The sequence below is a fragment of the Gymnoscopelus microlampas genome (genome assembly GCF_963454915.1).
Source record: "Gymnoscopelus microlampas genome assembly, chromosome: 6".
NCBI classification, from domain to species: domain Eukaryota; kingdom Metazoa; phylum Chordata; class Actinopteri; order Myctophiformes; family Myctophidae; genus Gymnoscopelus; species Gymnoscopelus microlampas.
In genome coordinates, this window is record NC_139943.1 from 43,427,395 (window position 1) to 43,449,110 (window position 21,716).

Consider the following 21,716-nt stretch of genomic DNA (forward strand, 5'->3'; position numbering starts at 1 on the left):
CTGTTGCTTGACATGCATTGTAACATTTTTTGTTCTATTTCCCTCTGTCCGTTTTACTATGAGATGTCAGTAACACAATGGACTGATCATTTTGACTGCCTCCCAGGTCTACTGTGCTGTTTGATATTTGTATGAATTAAACAAATATAAAAAAGCACATCTTTGTAGTTGGTCAGTGATTAGTCCTGATGCAGCTCCCCATGTTTTTAAAAATAATGTACTAAGATGTGTTCTTAATAAATACACCATGGTCTCTATATGGCTCCTTTCAGAAATATTAAATAAAACAACCACTTTGAATATTGTGAACTCCAATGTAGTAGTCGTTACCAAATTCACCTGGCCTGTAACCAGTAAGATGCCCATAGGTTCCAATTGATAATTCAAACAAAAAGAAAAATATATATTGCCTTGGGGACTGAATCAGGGCTAGTGTCATAGGTATGGGTAGTGGGGTGATATCATTTAAGCCTGTGGCTTAGTGTTGAATATTAAAAGGGGAGTGTGACTGTGACAGTAACATAACAGCCATATTATTCTCAGGTCCAAAATAGCTTGTGGCCAGCGGTTCAATGTATTGGATTTGGGGAAGCTGTGGTCTTTGTTTTATTTTTATCAATTCTATGGACTGGAGGTTTGTTCCACGAAAAAACCTTGTGCAGTAGACTGGTTGTTGGTGTGACGTAACAGTATAACCCGATTGATTGAATACTTTATTAACTGTTTGCAAATAGTACAGTGGTACGATGGTGCTAAAAGGATAACACAAAAAGCCCCACGGGCTTGTTTCCAGTGTGGTCCTGTGTATTCAATTCATCGAGACATTTAAAGACATACAATAATATATAATAATATATACACGGCATCATCATCATTTGGTAGCAATAAAAATGTATAAGTACAGTAAACAATTTGGGGGTGGGGGGGGGATCATTTCATTTCTGGTGTTAAGCTTAGACTTTAATCACTTTATACAGGGACCAGTAACAAATTGCAGTCAGGTGCTGTTTCAAGGCGTTTTTTGTTGGTAGTGCATTCCACATTTTGGTGGCATAGCAGCAGAACTACTTTAACCCCATGTGTGTGCCGAATCTGGGTTGAACGAGACCAGTGGAGCTCCCTGGTGCTGTGCCTGTGTGTTTGTCTTTTACGTTATTGAAGCAGTTTGATAGGTACATGGGTGTCTCTATCTTCCGAGATTCTTTGACTTCCAAATCAGAAATTGTAAATAAACTGGTAAAGTGGTGCCGTCTTATCCTGATGGATAATAGGGTTTGTCCAAATCAGAAAGGGTTCAGCGTCAGTCACAATTAATGTGAGGAAACTTGTAACAAATCATGAACAGGATAGGTGGGCACCAAGGAAGAGCGGGCACCACAGTGTTAAATTTGCTATTTTTTCCAAAAATGTAAAAAAAAAAAGAGTAAATATTTGAAAATGTTTTTAAGTAAAGTAAAGTATACATGATTAGAACATGCTTAAACATTAGACAATTAAGATAGATATTATTTCTACAAATTGATACAAAACCTGTATATCCAGTCATTTTGGTTCATAAACAAGAAGTTGAAGGATAATAACTTGATTATGATGTACCGCGCATGTTCACATCATGTATACTTTACATTGCTTAAGACCATTTTTCAAATATTTAATCTTTTAACATTTTGGACAAAATATGTTAAATTATCGAGGTGCCCAGATGTCCCTAGTGCCCACCTATCCTGTATGCCAGTGGTTCTCAAACCTTTTCATGTCAAGGACCCCCAAATTGACACTTATTAGCCCGCGGACCCCCATTTCAAAAGATATGCCAGCGACCCCCATAAGAGAAGATTTTTACGGCTCTAGCAGTGATTCTCAACCACTTTAATTTCAAGGACCCCCAGTTTGACATGCATTAGGGCTACAGACCCCCATTTAATGGCATTTCTATCACTTGGACCGCAATTTATATTGTAAAATCTATGTCATTTTAACTCTGAGAGTGTACAAATGTGTACACTCTCAGAGTTACAGACCCATAAGGGTCCATTTGGTGCCTAATCTATCATTTAGCTGGGGACCCCCTGGAACTCCCTCCAGGACCCCTGGGGGTCCCCGGACCCTACTTTGAGAACCAATGCTGTATGCCATGAAGGCATAAAGGAAGGATGTTGGGCTGGTCTGTGGTCGCACGGTTTATACGTCACGGACGAGAATTACGTAATAGAGCGGCGCCGTTTCTGAATGGAATGGAAGCTGGCGATGCCTGGATTTGATTTTCAGATATTTTGATCGTTTAATCTGTGAATGGCGCCGAAACAGGACCCGAAGCCTAAATTTCAAGAAGGTATGGACTTGTCCATCGCATATCTGAGGTGTAATGTAGCGTAGTGTAGTGTTGATGAGACGATGGTCACGGTTTAGCATCAATACAAACATGGTCCTCCCGCCGCTCACTAGCTAATGTTCATGTTAATGTTATCTTCCTGCTTTAGTGGCTCTAGATCACAATGATCGGCCAGGTTCTCCTTTCTAATCTGATCGATATAATGGTCTAATAGGCCTACGCATAAAATAAGATATGCATGCTGTCCCAGTGTTGTTGCATTAATGGTACCTAGGAACTAGCTGATGTCGAGATTATACTAGCAAGCTAGGAAGGTTTCTAGTACCGAAGTGCTTCTTTGTCTTAGCCTTGGATCAAGACTATCATAGATGTATTTGATCGATTTTGACATTTGCAGATACGAAAGTAAAAGTCAGACTCGATCAAATATTCATCTATGATGTCTTGATCCAAGGCTACTTTGTATCTTTAGGGGCCGTCCACATAAAGAACTATAACTATAAAGATAACTATTATGTGGCCACCACAACTACAATAACAGCTACAGTGGTCGTGAACAATACGTTGGGATCCATTGATGATCGATAAAAACAGACAGCCAATCAAAATCCAACCACATTTTTAGATGCCACACGTCACTTTCAGCATGTTTACAGAACGTTGTCACGTAGTTAACATTATAGTTATCATTCTTTATTATCATGGACGCCCTTTACTGGTATGTTATCAAGACTGTCATAGATTTCTTCTATCAAGTCTGACATTTATTTTGCTGCTTAGCTTACGTATTTATGATAACAAATGTCAGACTTGATCAAATAAATCTATGACAGTCTTGATCCAAGGCTATATCGATATGTCAGGTAATATGTTATGGTAATATGTTGTGTAATCTAGGTACTATGCTATGGTAATAGCCTGTATATGTATAGGTCAGGTAACATGTTATGTCAGGTCACTCGGGACCGGGTACTATGTTACGGTAATATCTATATATCGGGTACAATGTTATGGTGATATGTTTATGATCCTCATTATCTACAGTATGTGCAAACAAATGACCCTGCAGCAAAGGCCTCCTTTAGCCTGTTCTCATTGCATGTTTGAACTGTTCTTTATTCAGGTGAACGAGTGCTGTGTTTTCATGGGCCATTGCTCTACGAAGCTAAGGTAGGCCTTTAGGAGGTTTGCCCAGTGGATCTCCCTTGACCATTTACATAACCCATTATCTATGACTCAGTTCATAGTTTGACAGTCCTGTCTCTCTTCACAGTGTGTTAAAACAAATATCAAGGAAAAGCAAATCAAATACTTCATTCATTATAGTGGATGGAATAAAAAGTAAGTTTTCTGTCAAATTCAAATATTTTGATATTGTAAAGCAGTAAAGATTACACAGGTGCTTGATTTGTTTTCACCCCGATCTTTTTCTTTATTTTTTCAGCTGGGACGAATGGGTTCCTGAAAGCAGAGTGCTTAAGTATGTGGACAGTAACCTGCAGAAACAAAAAGAGCTTCAGAGGGCTAATCAGTGAGTTGCTCTTTTCAAATGTTTTAGACTGATTTTCTTCATGTGTTTTGAAAGTGAGGATAGACCTGTCATGCTGATGTACAGTAGGCTTCAGTCCTGACAGCATAGAGTTACTCCGCAAACTGTCTTTTCACTGAAATTCACATGTCATGTGCACTGAAATTAATATTGGGTTGTATTTTGTCGGTATAGTTTAACACAAGAAATGGTAACTGGTGGATTTATATTGTGCCTTTAGCCTAAGTGCTTTACAATGTGCATTACATTCACCCATTCATGCGCACAAACACAGCGACGGCAGAGGAAACCATGCAAGCCACCAACCTGCTCATCGGGAGCAATTTAGGGGCTCAGTGTCTTGCTCAAGGATAGTTTGACACTAACCCAGGGGGAGCCGGGATCGAACTGGGAACCTTCCAATTCCCAACTGGCCACTACCACCTGAGCCACAGCTGCCCCAGATTACTCGTTCAAACGTCGAATAATAATATGTCATTTACAAATGTTCAGTATTTAATTTATGTAAAACGTAAGATTTCTGATGGATGAATTTATACATCAAGTAACTATCACAAATTCATCACATTGTGGAGACAAGCAGCCACAACACTTTTACTCTCTTATGGCTGCAGTAAGCTACTTCTGACCACTAGAGGGCAGCAAGTATTAACTATTGTTTTAATTGGATAGATTTAGCCCATCTAATAAACAATAATCAAGATAGTCTAATAAAGGCATATCCAACCTGTCCAATCTTTAGCTATTGGTAGAAAGTTACTAGGTCTGCATTGATGAACTGTCTGCTTGTGGCCATGTCAACTAGTGTGGTGACGGTCTCTATGGAAATAGTAATCTTTATACATCAATTTATATGTACAAAACTACTTCACAAGAACAATATTGATGTAACTAAGAAATACCATATACCACACCATATATCACACCCATTCTTGAGAATTGGGACAACCTTTAATTTTATTTATTTTCAAATTAAAAGAAAGAACTCTTCCATTATGCCGGGAAAAGATATTTAAAAAAATCAAAGTGTTGACTATTAAACCATGTAATGGGCCAACCTCCCACTGTGTTTTTTTGATTTAGATGTAAACTCCATAAGATGGCATATCTGATGGAGTTGACATCTTATGGAGTTGAAAACATTTTCTATATTTTTTTCATTCAACAGTTTTTTCCTGCTGTGCATTTCTCAGAAATGCTCAGCAGAAATGGGCTGGCACTCTTCGATGGACCATTAAAAAGTAAACAATGACATGGTAGATGTATACAACAGTAGATGAGTGAAATGTTTTGGGATCAACAGTGCTTTTCAACCATAGACTGTATAAATGAGATGGACAAACCCACTCCGCTGCTTTCTACAGACCGAAAATGAAGCCGATTGTACCACGACTGTAGGTCCGCCATCTTTCAATATCGCGTCAGAATGAGACCAGACCATTATTGGTTGGGTAGCTTGTCAATCAAGAGCGGGGGGGCGGGGAATGAATGTAAATGGTTGTGTAGCTTGTCAATCAAATCATCCCGCCCCTCCTAGAGAATAGCCTACTTTATCGTCAATTTTAAAATAAATAGGACCATAATTTAGCAAAACGCATATCCTGATGATTGAAAGGAGACTTTAAACTAGCGACTGGAAGCATATAGAATTTATGACAATTTTTATTACAGTAATAAACTGTAAAAAACCCATTCACTTGCGTTAAAATACATTCTTTCTGACACCGCAGGTCGGCGCAGGGCAAAACAGCGCCACTCTGGCCATTTTGTCGGCCTCATCGTAAATATCTAAGACTTGCCCCTTGTTTTCAACACATTATCATTACAGTGTGTCATTTGATTCAATTTGATCATAATGCTCATTTCATCCTTATATTCTTAAAATCTCATAGAGCAGACTCCTCTCTGAAATTAGGGTCTTGGTATAATGCAATATTTATGTCACAAGTTAACCAAAACATTTTTTTTCCAGAGACCATTATGTTGAGGGAAGGATGAGGGGTGTAGCACCGAACAAGAAGATACCTGCTGTGCCGCAGAAAAATGATGTGTGAGTACAGTTTTCTGTACCTTTTTTATTTCTAGAGAAATATCCTTTTCATCCTTTTAGATACCGTAATATAATTGATTTTGCCTTCTGGAATTTTAATATATCCACACTGTTTTACCCCTGCAGGAAAACCAAAAAGAACAAACTCAAGAGTAAGTATCATATACTGTACATGCTGTGTATTATCCCATCACAAACTATACTGTCCATCTTTGACACAAAGATATATACTACATTGTTTGAATATTGGTCTATGAGACAGTAATGCAGTTTTTATATGTATATGACCTATAACTGTAGGTGGTAAATATATTATATTAACAGTGTGTTATACTCAAAATAATAGTTATCTGAAATGAGCCAAAACTCCATAAATATACAATTCTCAATTTGTAGAGTGTAAAAATGTACTCGAATGGACCCTTCAAGGGTCCTGGGAGTTTTAAAAGTCAAGATGAACCACAATAATCATTAATGTCTTTAGTTCTATTTAACGGGTTTGTGCGGATCTGCCTGTCCCTTGTATCCATCCAGCTCCAGGGGCAGGAGAAGGCACTAGTTCAGGGGGAGACCCAGCCCACCCACCAAGGAAGAAGAGGGCACGTGTTGACCCAACTGTTGAAAGTGTATGTACATGAAAAACTATTTTAATATACTGCATGTATCACAAAACCCAGGACGAAGCGTGTTTTAAAGAACGTTGAAATTTCATTTTGATTTTACTATTCAAAGATCTGCGGATCCAGTCTAGGACTTCTCCTTATCTTTAGTGTGCCAAAAGAGCTGTTTCAACATACAATGGAAGTCAATGAGGCACTATTTTTGGGTTATTTATATCTAATCAACTGTACAACGGAGAGATACATCTCGCCAATTGGACTAAGTTACATCATGACAACTCAAACCTCAAGTGTCCTATATATTGCCAAATAACATAACGTCTTGCTTAACCCATTAAGACCAGGAAAGCCTATACGTTGTTATACCTTTAAAACCGGGAAAGCACCTGTGTCATTTTAGATGTTTCTATGTATATAGCAACAGGATTAAAAAAAGAAAGAATAAAAAATAGTTTTTAAAATCGGCCTCGGGTCTAAATTAGTTAAAGTTGATCAGCTGGAATTTGTGTAGTTAAAAGCCATGTGGCTTTAACTACACAATGTAAGCCATGTGTTCTGTCACTGAGATGCATACTGTATTGAACTAGTAGTTACTGCTGCGTGGAGGATTGTAGTGACTACAGTGTTCCTGTGTATGTTTAGGAGGAGACCTTCATAAATCGAGTGGAGGTTAAAGTAAAGATTCCAGAGGAGTTAAAACCATGGCTCGTGGATGACTGGGACCTGATCACGCGGCAGAAGCAGGTTCATGACCAGAATCGGTTTAACAATTACACAGCATATCCCCCCCCCCTCCCTGCATCACCCCAGTAGCTGCCTTCTATCAAATCTATAAAGATCTTTCTTCGTCTTCTTCAGCTTTTCCACCTGCCTGCCAAAAAGAATGTGGATTCTGTTCTTGAAGATTATGCAAGCTACAAGAAATCTAGAGGAAACTCTGACAGCAAGTAATATACACACACAATTTTGATATGTTTTGATCTTGTTGCCTATGTTTGGGCTGGGCGATATGGACAAATATCACGTAATTATTTAAATGCCTATATTGATAATGTGAAGATAATATTGTATTGTGACAATAATGTACATTTTCTTTAAAAGAATTCAAAACATTTCAAAGATAGCAAGAATAGCTCACCTACAGGCTCACAATGCGTCACAATGCATTGCGTTGTGAATTTGTATTTAGGCTATTTTTGCTATTTAATAAAAATAAGGCATGAATGATTAAAACCAGGAAAAGACAAACATTTATGCCGTATCACAATATTACGATATCCCAAACGATATCTAGTCTCATATCATGATATCCACTTGATATCGACATATTGCCCAGCTCTTATCTTATATTATGAGCCATTCTTGTTGGTTTACCTTGCAGTTGTGACATATTCACAACGTATAACAATATTTATTCTAATAATAATTTGATACTTCATCTACAATGACTCATCTGTTTATTGCGCAGGGAATTTGCTGTGAATGAGGTTGTTGCTGGTGTACGGGAGTATTTCAACGTCATGCTGGGAACACAACTTCTGTACAAGTTTGAGAGGCCACAGTATGCAGACATCCTTGCCAACCACCCAGATACATCTATGTCTCAGATCTACGGGGCTCCGCATTTACTCAGACTATTTGGTACAAATATTTCTATATGATTGCATGGCTATGTTATTACAGGGATGTGCTTTGATTATGTACGGGTCAAACGGCAACAATAATAATCATAATACATTTAATTAAATACATTTTTAAAAACACCCAAAAGGTTAATGAAGAAGGCATGTTCATGACAAATTACAAATAACATTATCGTTTTGCCAAGAATAGGCAGAAATTAGCCATCAAACTCATTAAAGGTTACAAGCTCTCCAGTGCTATTTGACCTGGCAGCAAATGAATATGCCAGTTGTATCTATCTAGAGCTAACATAATAATAATAATTAGTATGTTCTTAAATCAGTCAATCAAACTTCAAATGTCTCTCAAAATTGTGGGTTAAACCAATTTGAATTCTGCCCAGATGCCCATCATTAATTTATTTAATCTACAGTCTGTCTATCATCAGAAGCTCAATTATTTACACGCTGGTGTTTTATCGATCTATTTATCTGTTTGCATCCTGTTTTGGGGGGAATTTTGGGGATTTTTATTTTTACGGTGAATAGGATGCGTTCTTTCTTTACTAAATGCAAATATGAATGCTGTGGAAATATTTGTAGAACTGTTGGTTTATGTAAAGCTAACAAAGTCCAAATGTTTCTGCCGGAATTAACTGATGAGCCTTCTGGAGGTGTTGCGGGCCAAATTCAACCCAACATCTGTGATTACTGATGAGGTGCCCAAGCTGAAATCAGAATAACCAGCGCACTTTTTGAGCAGCTGTTTCCTGAAGTAAATTTCCCATACATTTACTCCATAGACATTTCAGAAAATACAAATGTAAGCCTGGAACCAAGCCATTCAACTATGAGATTAATCATGACCATAAAGCATTTGATTTGTGTCGAAAATAATTAAATTGTAAAATGCAAAGAGTGAAGGAACTACTCATCCCATAAGCCATTGCACATACCTTTCCAATGTTCCCAACATAACGATAGTTCAGCTTACTACTTTCAAAATATAACCTTTGTATTTATTATACTTGTAGTGATTTTATACGATGATGAACGCCAGCCTTCCGGGCCATGGGATCTGGTAGCAAAAATGTAGGGCTAAAGGGTCTTGCCCACTGAAATACAGAAGTTTTTTAAATCGTAAAAGGTACACCCACCTTGCACATTGAGGGTGATTGTGCAGACCTCTTACTTACATATAAAAAGGAAATATTGGATCGATTCTGAGATCGCTATGAGCAAGGAGATGCTTTGCTGTACTGGAGTCCCATTAAAAAGAAGAAGACTCCCGCGATCCTAAACGGCAGCTGACAGGAGACAGGCACACACACTCTTGAAGAGCATCGCCCCATCGGAAAAGTGCGTGCTATGAGCCTCTCCTCAGGCTGTAGGCTACAGCCTTTAAACACTGCAACATGCACACAAGATGGTGTGTAACAGCAACATTGATTATTGACTCATTTTAAGTTTATCTCATACGAACTTGTGGCATCTACAGGAATATAACATTGTTTCACAATCATAGCTCGTAAGGCAACCTTGAATGGTTAGGATATGGCTAATAATAGAAATTCTCTATGCAGAATATCAATGGAATTTTTACTTCTGGAAACTCACTGAAAGCTCTAGTGTAGGTTTTTATTTTCATCATGTGATGTCTATGGTTTAATGTATCAAAGAAAGTGTAATGATTTATACCCCCCCCCCCCCCACTCTTGTTTCTGACAGTAAGAATTGGAGCCATGCTGGCTTACACACCCCTGGATGAGAAGAGCCTTGCACTGCTGCTCAGTTATCTGCAGGACTTCCTCAAGTGAGTACTGTGGGTTTCACAAAGTTAACTTGAAAGATCATTTTCAGTCTGTAGTACAGTATGTAAGTAACTGTTTTGTGTCCTTTCTAGGTACCTTGTTAAGCATTCTGCATCCCTCTTCAATGCAAGTGACTATGAAGTGGCCCCTCCAGAGTACCACCGCAAAGCAGTTTAAAACCCTGAATTATGTTTCGACTACAGTGTTGTGCGACGTGTTGCTAAAAAAAAACTTGTTTTTAACTGATAAAAGTGTTTATGCATCGTCTTCTTTTTTTTCTGTTGGAAATATGTCAAGCGACATATCGCACAACACTTTGTCACCAAATCATAAAGCAGGCTTAATGTTGATACGGTTAGAAAGTGAGGTATTGTCTGTTGATTTGCAGACTATGTTCTTGCCACCTTTTTTGGAAAAGATGTCACAAGAGAGTTTTCAGAACAGATCGCCTGAGATCTTATTGATTGTTATTGAGAGTTTATAAAAACCAGTCCAAGATTTCAGACTTCTCCCTGGACAAAAACTCATTTACTTTCATGTGGAAAGCTGCTGAGAACGTGTGTGTTTTTGGTATGTTCTTGAGTACCACTTTTTAGTTTCTAATTATGATGCTTGTTCTCTTCTGGTGTTTACTGAGATCTTTCAAAAAGAAAAGTTTCCTCATGTTTTGTTTCTGTTCTAACGCTGGCTAAGTTAGTCTTGTTGGCTGTTGTCATTTTATAATAAAAGTTTTTCATTCTCAGTTTACTTTGTATACAGTAGCTCTGTTATGAAGCAGATTCAAATTACATAATACTTTTTTGCAAAGGTCAAACTTTGCCTGGTTCCAGCCCCTGAATCGCTAGTCACAAGAAATTGTCCATGTTGGATGGAATTAAATGGAAATTCAGGCTGAGTGTCAGGCTAGGGCAAACAAGATGCACATTAGAAGTAGCCTCGCCATTGGTGTGAAATCCCCTTTTGATAAATATCTGTCATGGAAGGTGCTCTCTAATAAGTAATGTTATTCAGTTGGAAAGCTCTTCAGCCATGATTTCAGTAATGGAGGGTGTTATTACTTATTGGCCGGATCATGTTTTTTTTCATAAAGTAATGTATGCTACAATATTACTTTATGTGCCAAGTAAGCATTAAATCACTTAAGTTACTTTCACAAAAACCCTCAAATGAACCGCCAAAGGAGACAGGTAGGCTAAATGGTAAATAGAAGAATGCCACAATGTTATTGGCATTAAAATGCTAATATAGCAGGATCATTTGAAGAAGCTGCAGCACCATCTATTGGTACAGGGTATACTGTATTTTGAAAAATCTAATACAACTCTTAAAGGGATATTTCACTTTCAAACATGTTTGGCGTCATTTTAAAGGGACACTTCACCCAAAACCTTTTTTCATGAAGTCTAGGACCCCATAAACATGATCCTGGTGTTTTTTTTGTGTTGTATCTGTGTTTTTAGATTTTTGATCCGTTTGATCCGTGAGACACGGCTGAAAGCGTCAAATGACGCGGAAAATGACGTTTTCAGCCGTGTCTCACCTTATGTCCGAACTACATACTGCAGGTGACTACAGGTGTAGTTCAAACCCAAACCAACGCCCATGGTTCAAAGGACCGGCCCCTGAGGGTGTCTCCCAAACATTTCCCCACTCGGCAACTCCCATTAGCTACCTCACACATGTACTGTCATGGCGTGTGTAAACATATCAGAGTTATACTTTAGTACCCGGACCCACACGCAGCTAAGGCGGGCAGTGAGGAGCAACAACCCGTCGGGGATGTTTCTTAGTGGAACTGACAATGTACACGGACCGTGGACGGTGGACGCTTGTCTCTCGAGTAAGTAAACATGCTGTAAAGTTGCCACTATCACTATAATCTCATGTTGTATATCCCTTGGGTAGACTAAACTAGCTTGTGGAGCCTGGCGTGAACGGAACGTTTGTCATTGTTGACTTTGATGTAGCCTCGGTGTTGGCACTTTTTCCATTCACAGCCCTTTCATCTACATAAACGTTCATATTTCAAATATAAAATTCTTACCCCGTGGCCACAGATGTTACAATTGGAATCGGATGGGTCTAAGTACATGTATCTTCCATATTGTTCAATAAAAAAACATTTAAATCCGAACGGTGGCCATTTTCTCATAGATGTTTAATGTATCAGAGTGCAATACACATCCCAACCGATAGGGTCGCGTAATTGAAAGCATAAGGAGAAAATGGCCACCGATTGGATTAAAATGCTTTTTATTAAACAATACGGAAGATACTGGTACTTAGACCCACCCGATTCAAATTGTAACATCCGTGGCATGAGGTCAGCACTTTATATTTGAAATTTGAACGTTTATGTAGATGTACGGTCTGTACATGTAGAAAGTGCAAACACCAGGTTGAAGCTCCGCCATGACTGACATGTTTCGTCCCGACTGACGGCCGTGTGCGTAGAGTAGCACAACGTCACTTTACTTACTGATTGCGTTCGACTCGTTTCACTAAAATTAAAACGGACTGCGGGTAATGGGAGAAGACAAGTGTCTCTTGTTCACAAAAAAAGTATGGTTACATGAAATTAATTAATCTCTGTGCAGGGAGGGAAAAAGAAAAGGGTGCGTCGTTTGTCCCCGCCTTATAGCAGATCTACAAGCTCACAACGCGTCGCGGACTCAACACTTTGTGAGCTTGTAGGTCTGCTATTTTCGGTGCGCATGCAACTAAGAACAATTATGTATCACGTCGGATGATATCCATGTAAACTACAAGTCTAATCTAATGTGTTCTTTCCAATGACAGGACAGAAAGTCGTCATCAGCCTGCAAAAATGGAACTGCTGTTGAAGACCTGGGACTACAGCCATATATATTATTTTTCTAAATAAAACGGTTACATTTACACACTGCTTGCTCTACTCATTGGTATATTCTACATTGTGTAAGCATTTATAATGACAAAATGTATGAACACCCAAATCTATAAGGGTTCTTTTGAACTGTTTCATGATATAGGATAGGAGATGGTCTTTCATTTGGCAGAATATGGTACATAATTACATGACTTGTAAGCATTACAGATATAATAGTGAAAAACTCTTGTTCATTCTCTTAGTATTTACTTCGACATGCAATCATTATTTTTCTGGGGACCCCAGCACGTTGGATTCAACTTTACTGGTCTTAGATACAATAGGCTATAGTAAAACCTAACATTATCCATATACACCAATTGAAAGCATGAAACTGTCTCAGTTGAAAATAAAAAGAAAACGATTCGGCTGTGTATGACAAGAGTATTTGAACATTAGCATGTCATCTATTCTAAAGTAATGGCCAAGTTTAGTCCAAAGAATATAACTGTAAATGACAGTGAAACATTATGTTATCAGAAATAAGGAAAAATGCATGACATGAGTATGAAACGTTTTGTTTTATTATATTGTTGACTATGCCTCAACGCCATGGATGTCCCGACTAGATGGACATCACCAGCACCGGACTGTCTTCATGGTGGGAACTGGGAAGGAATGTTGAACACACACACACACACACACACACACACACACACACACACACACACACACACACTTTGTGCTACTCTGCTAATTTACACATGATATTTAGTTTGCTAAAAGATGCAATCGATACAGAATACAATACAACAGCAGCGAAGATTGAGTGTTGCCAGATCTTGTGAGAGAAATAAGCAACCAGATCTATGAAAACAAGCCCAAAAGAAAATACCTATAGGCCAAGAGCACTTGAAACCTAGACATAGGCTATTTGAAAATTGCCGATCTACAAGCTCACAACGCGTAGCGATGTGACGCATTGTGAGGTTGTAGATCTGCTATTTTCTAAGAAATCTTGAGTAAAAAAAGCACTAAATGTATGGAATATTTTTGAAACATTTTAACAACACAAATCTGGTACAGGGGTCCTTGGCAGAAATTATAATTTCAGATGAGGGTCCGTGGACAAGTACACAATTATTTTATCTATGTATTTAAAAACAAGCCCAAAAAAAGTAACCCTCAACTACCAATATTTACAAAGTCCCAGAGTCGCTTATAATAAGCAGACATGGCAACACTGGTTGATGACAACATCAACATGTGTTGATGTTGTAGTGAGAACTGGGAGGGGAAAGTTACAATGTAGACCACACCCCCACGCATTCTCCCCTCCCATCAAGGAAGGGCAGTGCCCCAAAGCATTATGGTCATTGTAGTAATACTGCAGTCCAGTCAAACCCCAGTCAAAAACACATACTTCTATATTGTTCTGGCCATAGGGTGCAAATGTCAAAATTTGCTACTGTTATCTACTACAAATATTATACTACAAAAGTTCTTCCAGGGGTGAAGTGCTCCTTTAACGTCTACTTAGGCTTTTGTGAGCATTCCAGGCAGTTAAGTTGCTTTATTCAGTATTTAGATATTTGGTATTAATTTTATCAGACATGCCCCTTCCTACAAACCCATTGTAACTTCAAACCATGATGGATTTATCGAAAACACCCGTCCTTGGTTCTGGTGACTGATTCTTGTCATTCTAATGTACTGTATGAGGGGCCGTGTTTTTTCAATTACTTTTAAATGTATTCTCAGATTTTTTTCTGCGAAAATGATTTGTTTGAATACAAACAACATTTTGGGTTGGGGGCTCATCATGGCTGTTGTGGTGGATACAGAGAAGCGTGTATGGCTGCTGCAAGTCTGCCTCCTGATCCCAACTGTGCATGATGAGCAAGGTTTGTCAATCCAACTCATCCATATGTGTAGAAATGAGCCTCACACCATCCCAAGTTGGATGTACTGTGCTGTGTCCTTATCAGAGCAAGTTTCCCCTCAACATTTATAAATTATTATAAATAATTTATAATGATATCAGTTGATGCTTCATATCCATAAGAGTAAAACCGCCGGGGTCATTTGTTTATTTTTGGAACACATTTCTTATTTGACACGATATTGAATACGTCTATGGGGATTCAGAATGGGGGTGGAAAACCCTGAACCAGGTAGACAAACCTAGGATGTGTAAATTACGCCAGACTTCGGTGCTCTTACGTTATTTATAACAAAACCCAAATTATATGGAAACCACCTCGACACACTTGGTTGATAATATACGGCTGTGCATGTGCATGTCATCATTAATAACATTTGACTAGCCTGGTAAACCCTCCCTCCGGAAATCTCATTTCCATTTGATTCCAGGAGTAAATACAATTGAGATTTCTGGAGGGAGGGTTTACCAGGCTAACATTTGACAGGGCACCAGAGAAAATGATGGAGGCCGGCATAAGGCATTGTTTTTGCATATTTTGCGTTTGTGGTCCCTCACAGCTGACCCACTAATGAAATAAAAGTAGGAAACAATGACTGACGTTTAATCGGAGAACCGGGTTTTATTGCCCTTTACAGGCAAGATCTGGGTTGGGAGGGTGCTGAAAAATAACAAAGAGGCTGCTCTGTCTCTAGGCTCTCTCTCTTTACCCACACTGTGTAACAATAGTGTCTCCCGCTTCCTTGTTTCCACTCGCAGGCTTTTTTCCTCCAACCTTCCTTCCCCATTGTTTTACCCCCCCCCTCTTAGCCTGACCCTGACCTATAGCTGCATGAACTAGGCACCTGCTCCCCTCAAGTATCAGGTGGCCGCCCATAGGCCACGAAGGCCAGGTGGTGTCCTCAGCTCCCTCCCCAACATCAACAAGGCAGGAGTACAACCGGTGGACCCTTGAACCGCATACGACACGCCATGAGGATATAGTCCATGAGCCATAGCCCCAAAATTGAGCAATGATTATCGAAAGAGTGGGAAAAACCATACCTATATTAAATTGTTTATAGGGTCAATATAAGTAAATAAGTATAGGATAACCTTTCCACAGGAGTAGCTTCTTCGTATTTATCACACATTTTGTTATTTTCCCCATACGTACATGACAGGTGAAATAATGACAACATTTTAAAAATAGTTATCAAAATGAAACTTCCCCAGTTGATTACTTACATGAAGACAATGATTTATCGTATTACAAGTTTTCTGAAATTGTATATTTAAATATACAAATTAGGCATTCGGACATCTATCATATAAAACAAACATAATATCATTTGCCTCTGTCTGACTATTGAACACAAAAGGTGGAAGGCTCAACACAGTCAATATGGAGCAGGGCAAGTGTGACGAACAAAAGGTCAGTCTCAAGAAGGGCAAATATACATGGGGCCATATTTTTGCCAAGGCTAAACCCGCAACCGCTGCCCACTACCCATGATTTACTGCCCACTACCCGTGAATTAGGGAAGGGAGCTGGCACTGTCCCTAAACGCTATTTTGCGGCCACTATACCCGCTATTCATTATGCCGACTCCCCTATTTGCGCCTAGAGGTGTGGCTGTGGCCGTGGGCGTGTTGTTGCATTAAACCAAACCTATGCATAATGTAACTGGGAAGTGCAGATGTTTTGCGGGTAAGGCAGGTGTCCCAAAAATATCAGCTTTTGTGGGGGAATGCCCCTAGCCCAGTCCTAAATCCCCAATTAGTGGGTTTAGCCAGTTCGGCCTATTATAGAGCCCATGTACTTTCACCCATTACCTACAATATACACCTACCCAGGGCACTGCACAGAGCAGACGCAACAGAAACCACAGAGGAAAAAGCCTATGCCAAGTGTGGCTTTTATAGTGAACCAAACAATCAAGAAGTGGGAGGAGTCATGGCCTGTCTATCTCCACAGTAGCCCAGGAGAGACACTTCCTGACAGTCAGGAAGTACATGCACACACGCAACACTTACTATTTACCTGTTTTTGAAGCATGCTTGTCTGAGAAAGTGAGAGTATGCTTCAGGCATACTTATGCCTTAATTAACAACAGTGTGTTTGAAAGTGATGCTCAAATGCCATCTTGTTTGTACTTCTTCAGTCCTCCTGACATCCCTACATAATGTACACATGTTTCGCACCCTGTCCGTCCGTCCGTCCGTCCGTCTGTGGACAGCTAATGTAAGTATTAGCAAATGTAAGTATAGACCCCTTAACAGATGACGTCACACTGGCTCCAAACGTCATACTGGCTCCAAATGAAACCCATTCTGTCAGGTCTCGCTAGGACGCGGTGCGCACCCCAAAACAAACAACAGGCTGAGAATTGATTGCATGAAACAATCACCTGTGCATCCAGTGTCAATGTTGGTAAACAAATAATTGGTCTATTGGCAGTAAATATGTTACGTATTTCGCGACCAAATTGTATCTACGCACGTTTTCGTGTTGTGGTCATCATTACTTAATTAGTGTGGTTGCCCTAACAGGGCAACCAGACTATAGTACTCTTTACTCTTTATATCTTTATTTATAGATAAACTTTATTTCAAACCGCATCTCCTCCCACAGTTTTTATCCCCTAATGTTGTGCCATATATCAAAATGACCGTCTTGAACGGGAATCGTGCGCTTGTATTTATTGTATATGCTAAGAGATTGGTTGAATAGTTTAATTGATATTAATTTATTAGTGCATTAAATTTCCCCATCCACTTTAATGTAAAAGTGAAAAAACTCAAATTCAAGTATTTTTTTCTCAGAAACCTTAAGAGCTAGAGTTATCAGATTTGGAGGGAAAATTCATAATTAAGTCCCAAATTATTTAAAAAAATATCACACCATTCGGCCTCATGGTGGCGCTATAACAGCCCCCTTTACGTTTTGGCCCGTAACTCTTGAACCGTAGGTCCTAAAATCAAAATTTCTTTTCACCTGGATGCCTTGGGTCACTACGCATCTCCCCATATAGGCCACGCCCATTTGCGTCAGGATAGATTTTTTGATATTGATTTATTAGTGCATTAAATTTCCCCATCCACTTTAATGGGAATTGCAAAAACTCCCATTCAAGTATTTGTTTCTCGGAAACCGTAAGGGCTACAGTTACAAAACTTGGAGGGGAGGTTAATAGTTTTTTGAAAAATTATTAAGAAAATAATCACACCAGTCGGCCACATGGTGGCGCTATAACAGCCCCCTTTACCTTTTGGCCTATAACTCTTGAACCGTAGGTCGTAAAATCAAAATTTCGTTTTCCCTGGATTCCTTGGGTCACGACGCATCTTCCCATATAGGCCACGCCCATTTGCGTCAGGATAGATTTTCCGCCATTTTGAATTTTCTTCAAAACACACTTTTTGCTCCTTTTCCTTCAATTTTTTTCCAAATCTCACACAAATCGGTACACGTGATCTATGGACCCATGCGATAAACCTATCCAAGCGGAATTTTGATAGTCCGTACCGTCCGTCCGTAAATGGCTTCCAAAGTTAGCGGGAGGGGCCCGTTTGACCAAAAATGCCATAAATCACGAACGAAACGTCCGGTCAATCCCACATTTGAATCACATGTCGAGGGTGGTATACTAAACCAATCCCCAAAAGCATTTCTACTTTGATCCATAGGGGGCGCCACGAATGCACAAAATGTAACCGTTCGATGCAAAAACCTTATTTTTGGGGGATCGATCCTCTCAAAATGAAACGCAAGTGATCTCAGGAGTGACGTGACAATGTAATTGGCGCAGTCTCCGACGGTATTCCTCCTGGCGTATTACTCGAGTCCCGACCGGCGTCGGCGCAACCACACTTTGCAATTGCCAATTGCAAGGCGTCTAGTTTATTTACGTTTTGCAGTTGAGATCGCAGGCTGGATGCCTAGTGTTTGAAAGTGATTTCCAAATTTCATCTTGTTTTTACTGTGTCGTGAGTCATGCAGACTGTTTTTTCAAAGAATAGCTTGACTTTATCTTCTGTTGTTGTAGCCTTTACTCCAGTTTTGGATCTTCTTTGCTTTGAGAATCTTGGCAGCGTAGTATGCAGCTTCTGATTCATCAGCAGCTCAGCAGGTAGGTCTAAGTCCACATTCAAGAGGCGATGTTCTGTAGCTGAGTAGAGCAAAGTATCAATCTATGAGTCACTGCCAGCAGTGTTCTTCTAGCCTGGTAAACCCATGAGATTTCCGGAGGGAGGGTTTACCAGGCTAGTGTTCTTCAGGTGTTGCTTGACAATCTGGAATCCTTTTCAGCTTCCCCATTGGGATGTACATACAGGGGAAATGGGGCCCTATTTTGCGCGCCTATTAGTGATGCGCGGGTCGGGTTTTTTCATGACCCGCCCCGCCACGCTAACCAACCCGCCTCAGCCCGCCCCGCGAACCCATATATAAATCTATGGCTCAACCCGCCCCGCGACCCGCGATTTTTTTTTGATTCTGTAAAATCATGGTTAGAAAATAATCCCCAAGTGTAGTCAAACTGTTTTATTGTTATTATTCTTATCCTTATTAGGAATAAAGACAAAACAAGAGCATGTGATCTTTTATTTATTTTTTGCGTGTGAGAGCGGCTGACCCGCTCACCCGCAGGGGTGCAATACGTTAGTCCGACAGCGCATTCCTCCGACAGCGCAGTGCTCCGACATTAAACAGTAAACCCGAACCAAACCCACACCCTAACCCTAACCGCACGCGGATGCCACATAGTCGGAGAAAAGGTCTGTCGGATTAACGCATGCCTCCCCACCCGCAGCCCGCATAATTGCCTCGACCCGGGTTGACCCGCGGGTTACGGGTCAACCCGCGCATCACTAGCGCCTATGCCTAAACTTTTTTACTATTTTCAAAAACATTTTAAAATCGTTCAAATAGCCGATCTACATCAACACGTTGTGAGCTTGCAGATAGGCTATTTGAACTATTTTAAAGTCAAAAAGGTTTAGGCATAAGGGGTAAGGCGACTTGCAAGACAGGGCCCTTGATGTCACATGCTTGAAGTATACTTTTCTGTAGTCTTGCGTAGCCAGACAACTATTCCACAATCTCTGAATGCTATATATAGAGTCTGGAACTACAACTCCCGAAATCCGAGAGAGGAAACTGGCACTTCCGTTCACGAAAATATATTTTAAAATATCTTTACATTTTACTTTTTAATTTCCATTTCTGCTAAGCAGCAAGCTAAATACACTTAGATCATTTAGATTTATATTAGGATAAATTTGCGCGACTGTAAAGACGAAACGGAAGTGGGGAGGAGGCTTCACATCCGGTTTATATTCTAATCATGATCAGAGCTTCCGAGTCCCAGACTCTATGACCGGAAACATTTGAAAATTGTGGGAGGCAACAGTCTGGCCACGCGAGACTAGCTTTTCTGCAAATCCCTGCCATTCTCTGCTGTTGAAGCATGGTCTGGTATCACTCAGTAATGTGTTTGGTATGCCTTGTCTGATAAAGATCGAATGTGTGTGTTATGACAGGTTGGTGATGTGTTTGATAGTAATGCCATTTTAGGGAAGTTTGAAGGGAAGTAGATAATGACCATGACATGAGATACTAGTCTTTACGCTTGAAATGAAACAAGTTAATTGCTACTTTATGCCATGGTGCTGTTGGCACATCAGCTATTGTCAGAGGCTCTTTGGTTTGCTTATTCCTGTGTTTGTGACTTGTTTCGCAAATTTGCTTATTGATTGTCTCAATGTTTTTCTTGATTCCAAGCTGGAAGACTGATTCTCAGCTTCTTTCATTTCTCAAACCGAGATTACCTTGGTTTCATGGTTTCTTTGTAGTATATCCCATCTTAATTCTTATGGAATGACTGTTATTTTTGTGTCCGAGAGAGTATGTTTTGCCCCCTGTCTGTCCGTGTGTCCGTCCGTCCATCTGTCTGCAAGCAGCTAATCTCTGGCACCATTGGCCCGGTCGCAGCGAAACTGTGCACACACACTCCCTGGATGCCAATTCAGAACCTCTGCCCCAAGTTTTTCACATGGGCCTTTTATAGCGCCACCAGGAGGCCGATTTGTGCAAAACACATTTTTTGACAGTACTACAGATTCTGTCCAAAAATCCCACAAATTGGTACACAGTATCTCTATAGTCATTAACAAAACAGGTCTTTCAGATTTTTCATATTCCATCCTGATTGGCTAAAATTGACTTCCAAAGTTTGCAGGAGTACTCCGTTTTGAACAAAATGCCTCAAATCATGAACACAGCATGCAATTTCTGTGACATTTTGCACACACATTCCCATTAGGCCGAGAAAGAAATGCCACTTGTTTTCAAATTTCAAAATAGCCTCATGGTGGCGCTATTACAGGCCGATTCGTGTTTTTACCTATAACTGCACCGATCTGTTTAAAACTTTGTATGCACACTCTTTAGAGGACAATATTTTTGATATAAAGATGTTATCCAAATTTCACACAAATCGGTACACATGCTCTCTATAGTCATGTGATCAAGACGGATCTGTTTGATTTTTCATATTCCATCCTGATTGCCACCCTTTTAACACTGCCCTATTATAGCGCCACCAGGAGGCCGATTTTTGTAACACTTTTCTTTTTTATATTACTCATACAAATTTTGTCCAAACATCATGCAAACCGGTACACATTATCTCTATAGTCAAGTAATCAAGATGGTTCAGTCTGATTTTTCATATTCCATCCTGATTGGCGAATTCCAAAAATTGCTGGCCCACAATAACCTACCTGACCTGGCGGAGACCTGTGCTCCGAGGAGCACTTTTTCTAGTTTGCTTCTGCAACAGTCCAATAATTCTCTGTTCACCTCTGATGTGGTAGAACACTGGGCTGGAACCTGTAGGCCATCGATTTTGTATCTTCTCAAAGATTTTTGTCTGATACCGAAGGTTCAGCAGACGCCAT

At 39.8% G+C, this 21,716-nt stretch overlaps 1 protein-coding gene and 1 long non-coding RNA gene across 2 annotated transcripts; both read left to right on the forward strand.

The window, feature by feature from the left end:
• The first annotated feature begins 2,210 nt into the window (after positions 1–2,210).
• On the forward strand, positions 2,211–10,726 carry morf4l1 (mortality factor 4 like 1). The gene is made up of 12 exons (XM_084060444.1): positions 2,211–2,332; positions 3,456–3,502; positions 3,606–3,673; positions 3,777–3,863; positions 5,854–5,931; positions 6,058–6,083; positions 6,466–6,557; positions 7,194–7,295; positions 7,410–7,498; positions 8,020–8,192; positions 9,902–9,986; positions 10,077–10,726. The coding sequence occupies exons 1-12, from the start codon at positions 2,293–2,295 to the stop codon at positions 10,159–10,161; spliced, it is 972 nt and encodes a 323-aa protein (XP_083916570.1). The 5' UTR covers positions 2,211–2,292; the 3' UTR covers positions 10,162–10,726.
• Positions 10,727–11,494: 768 nt separating this feature from the next.
• Positions 11,495–12,882, forward strand: LOC311047393. Its single transcript, XR_014600975.1, has 2 exons — positions 11,495–11,824; positions 12,784–12,882. It is a non-coding gene; the product is annotated as an uncharacterized lncRNA (long non-coding RNA).
• Positions 12,883–21,716: the final 8,834 nt, after the last annotated feature.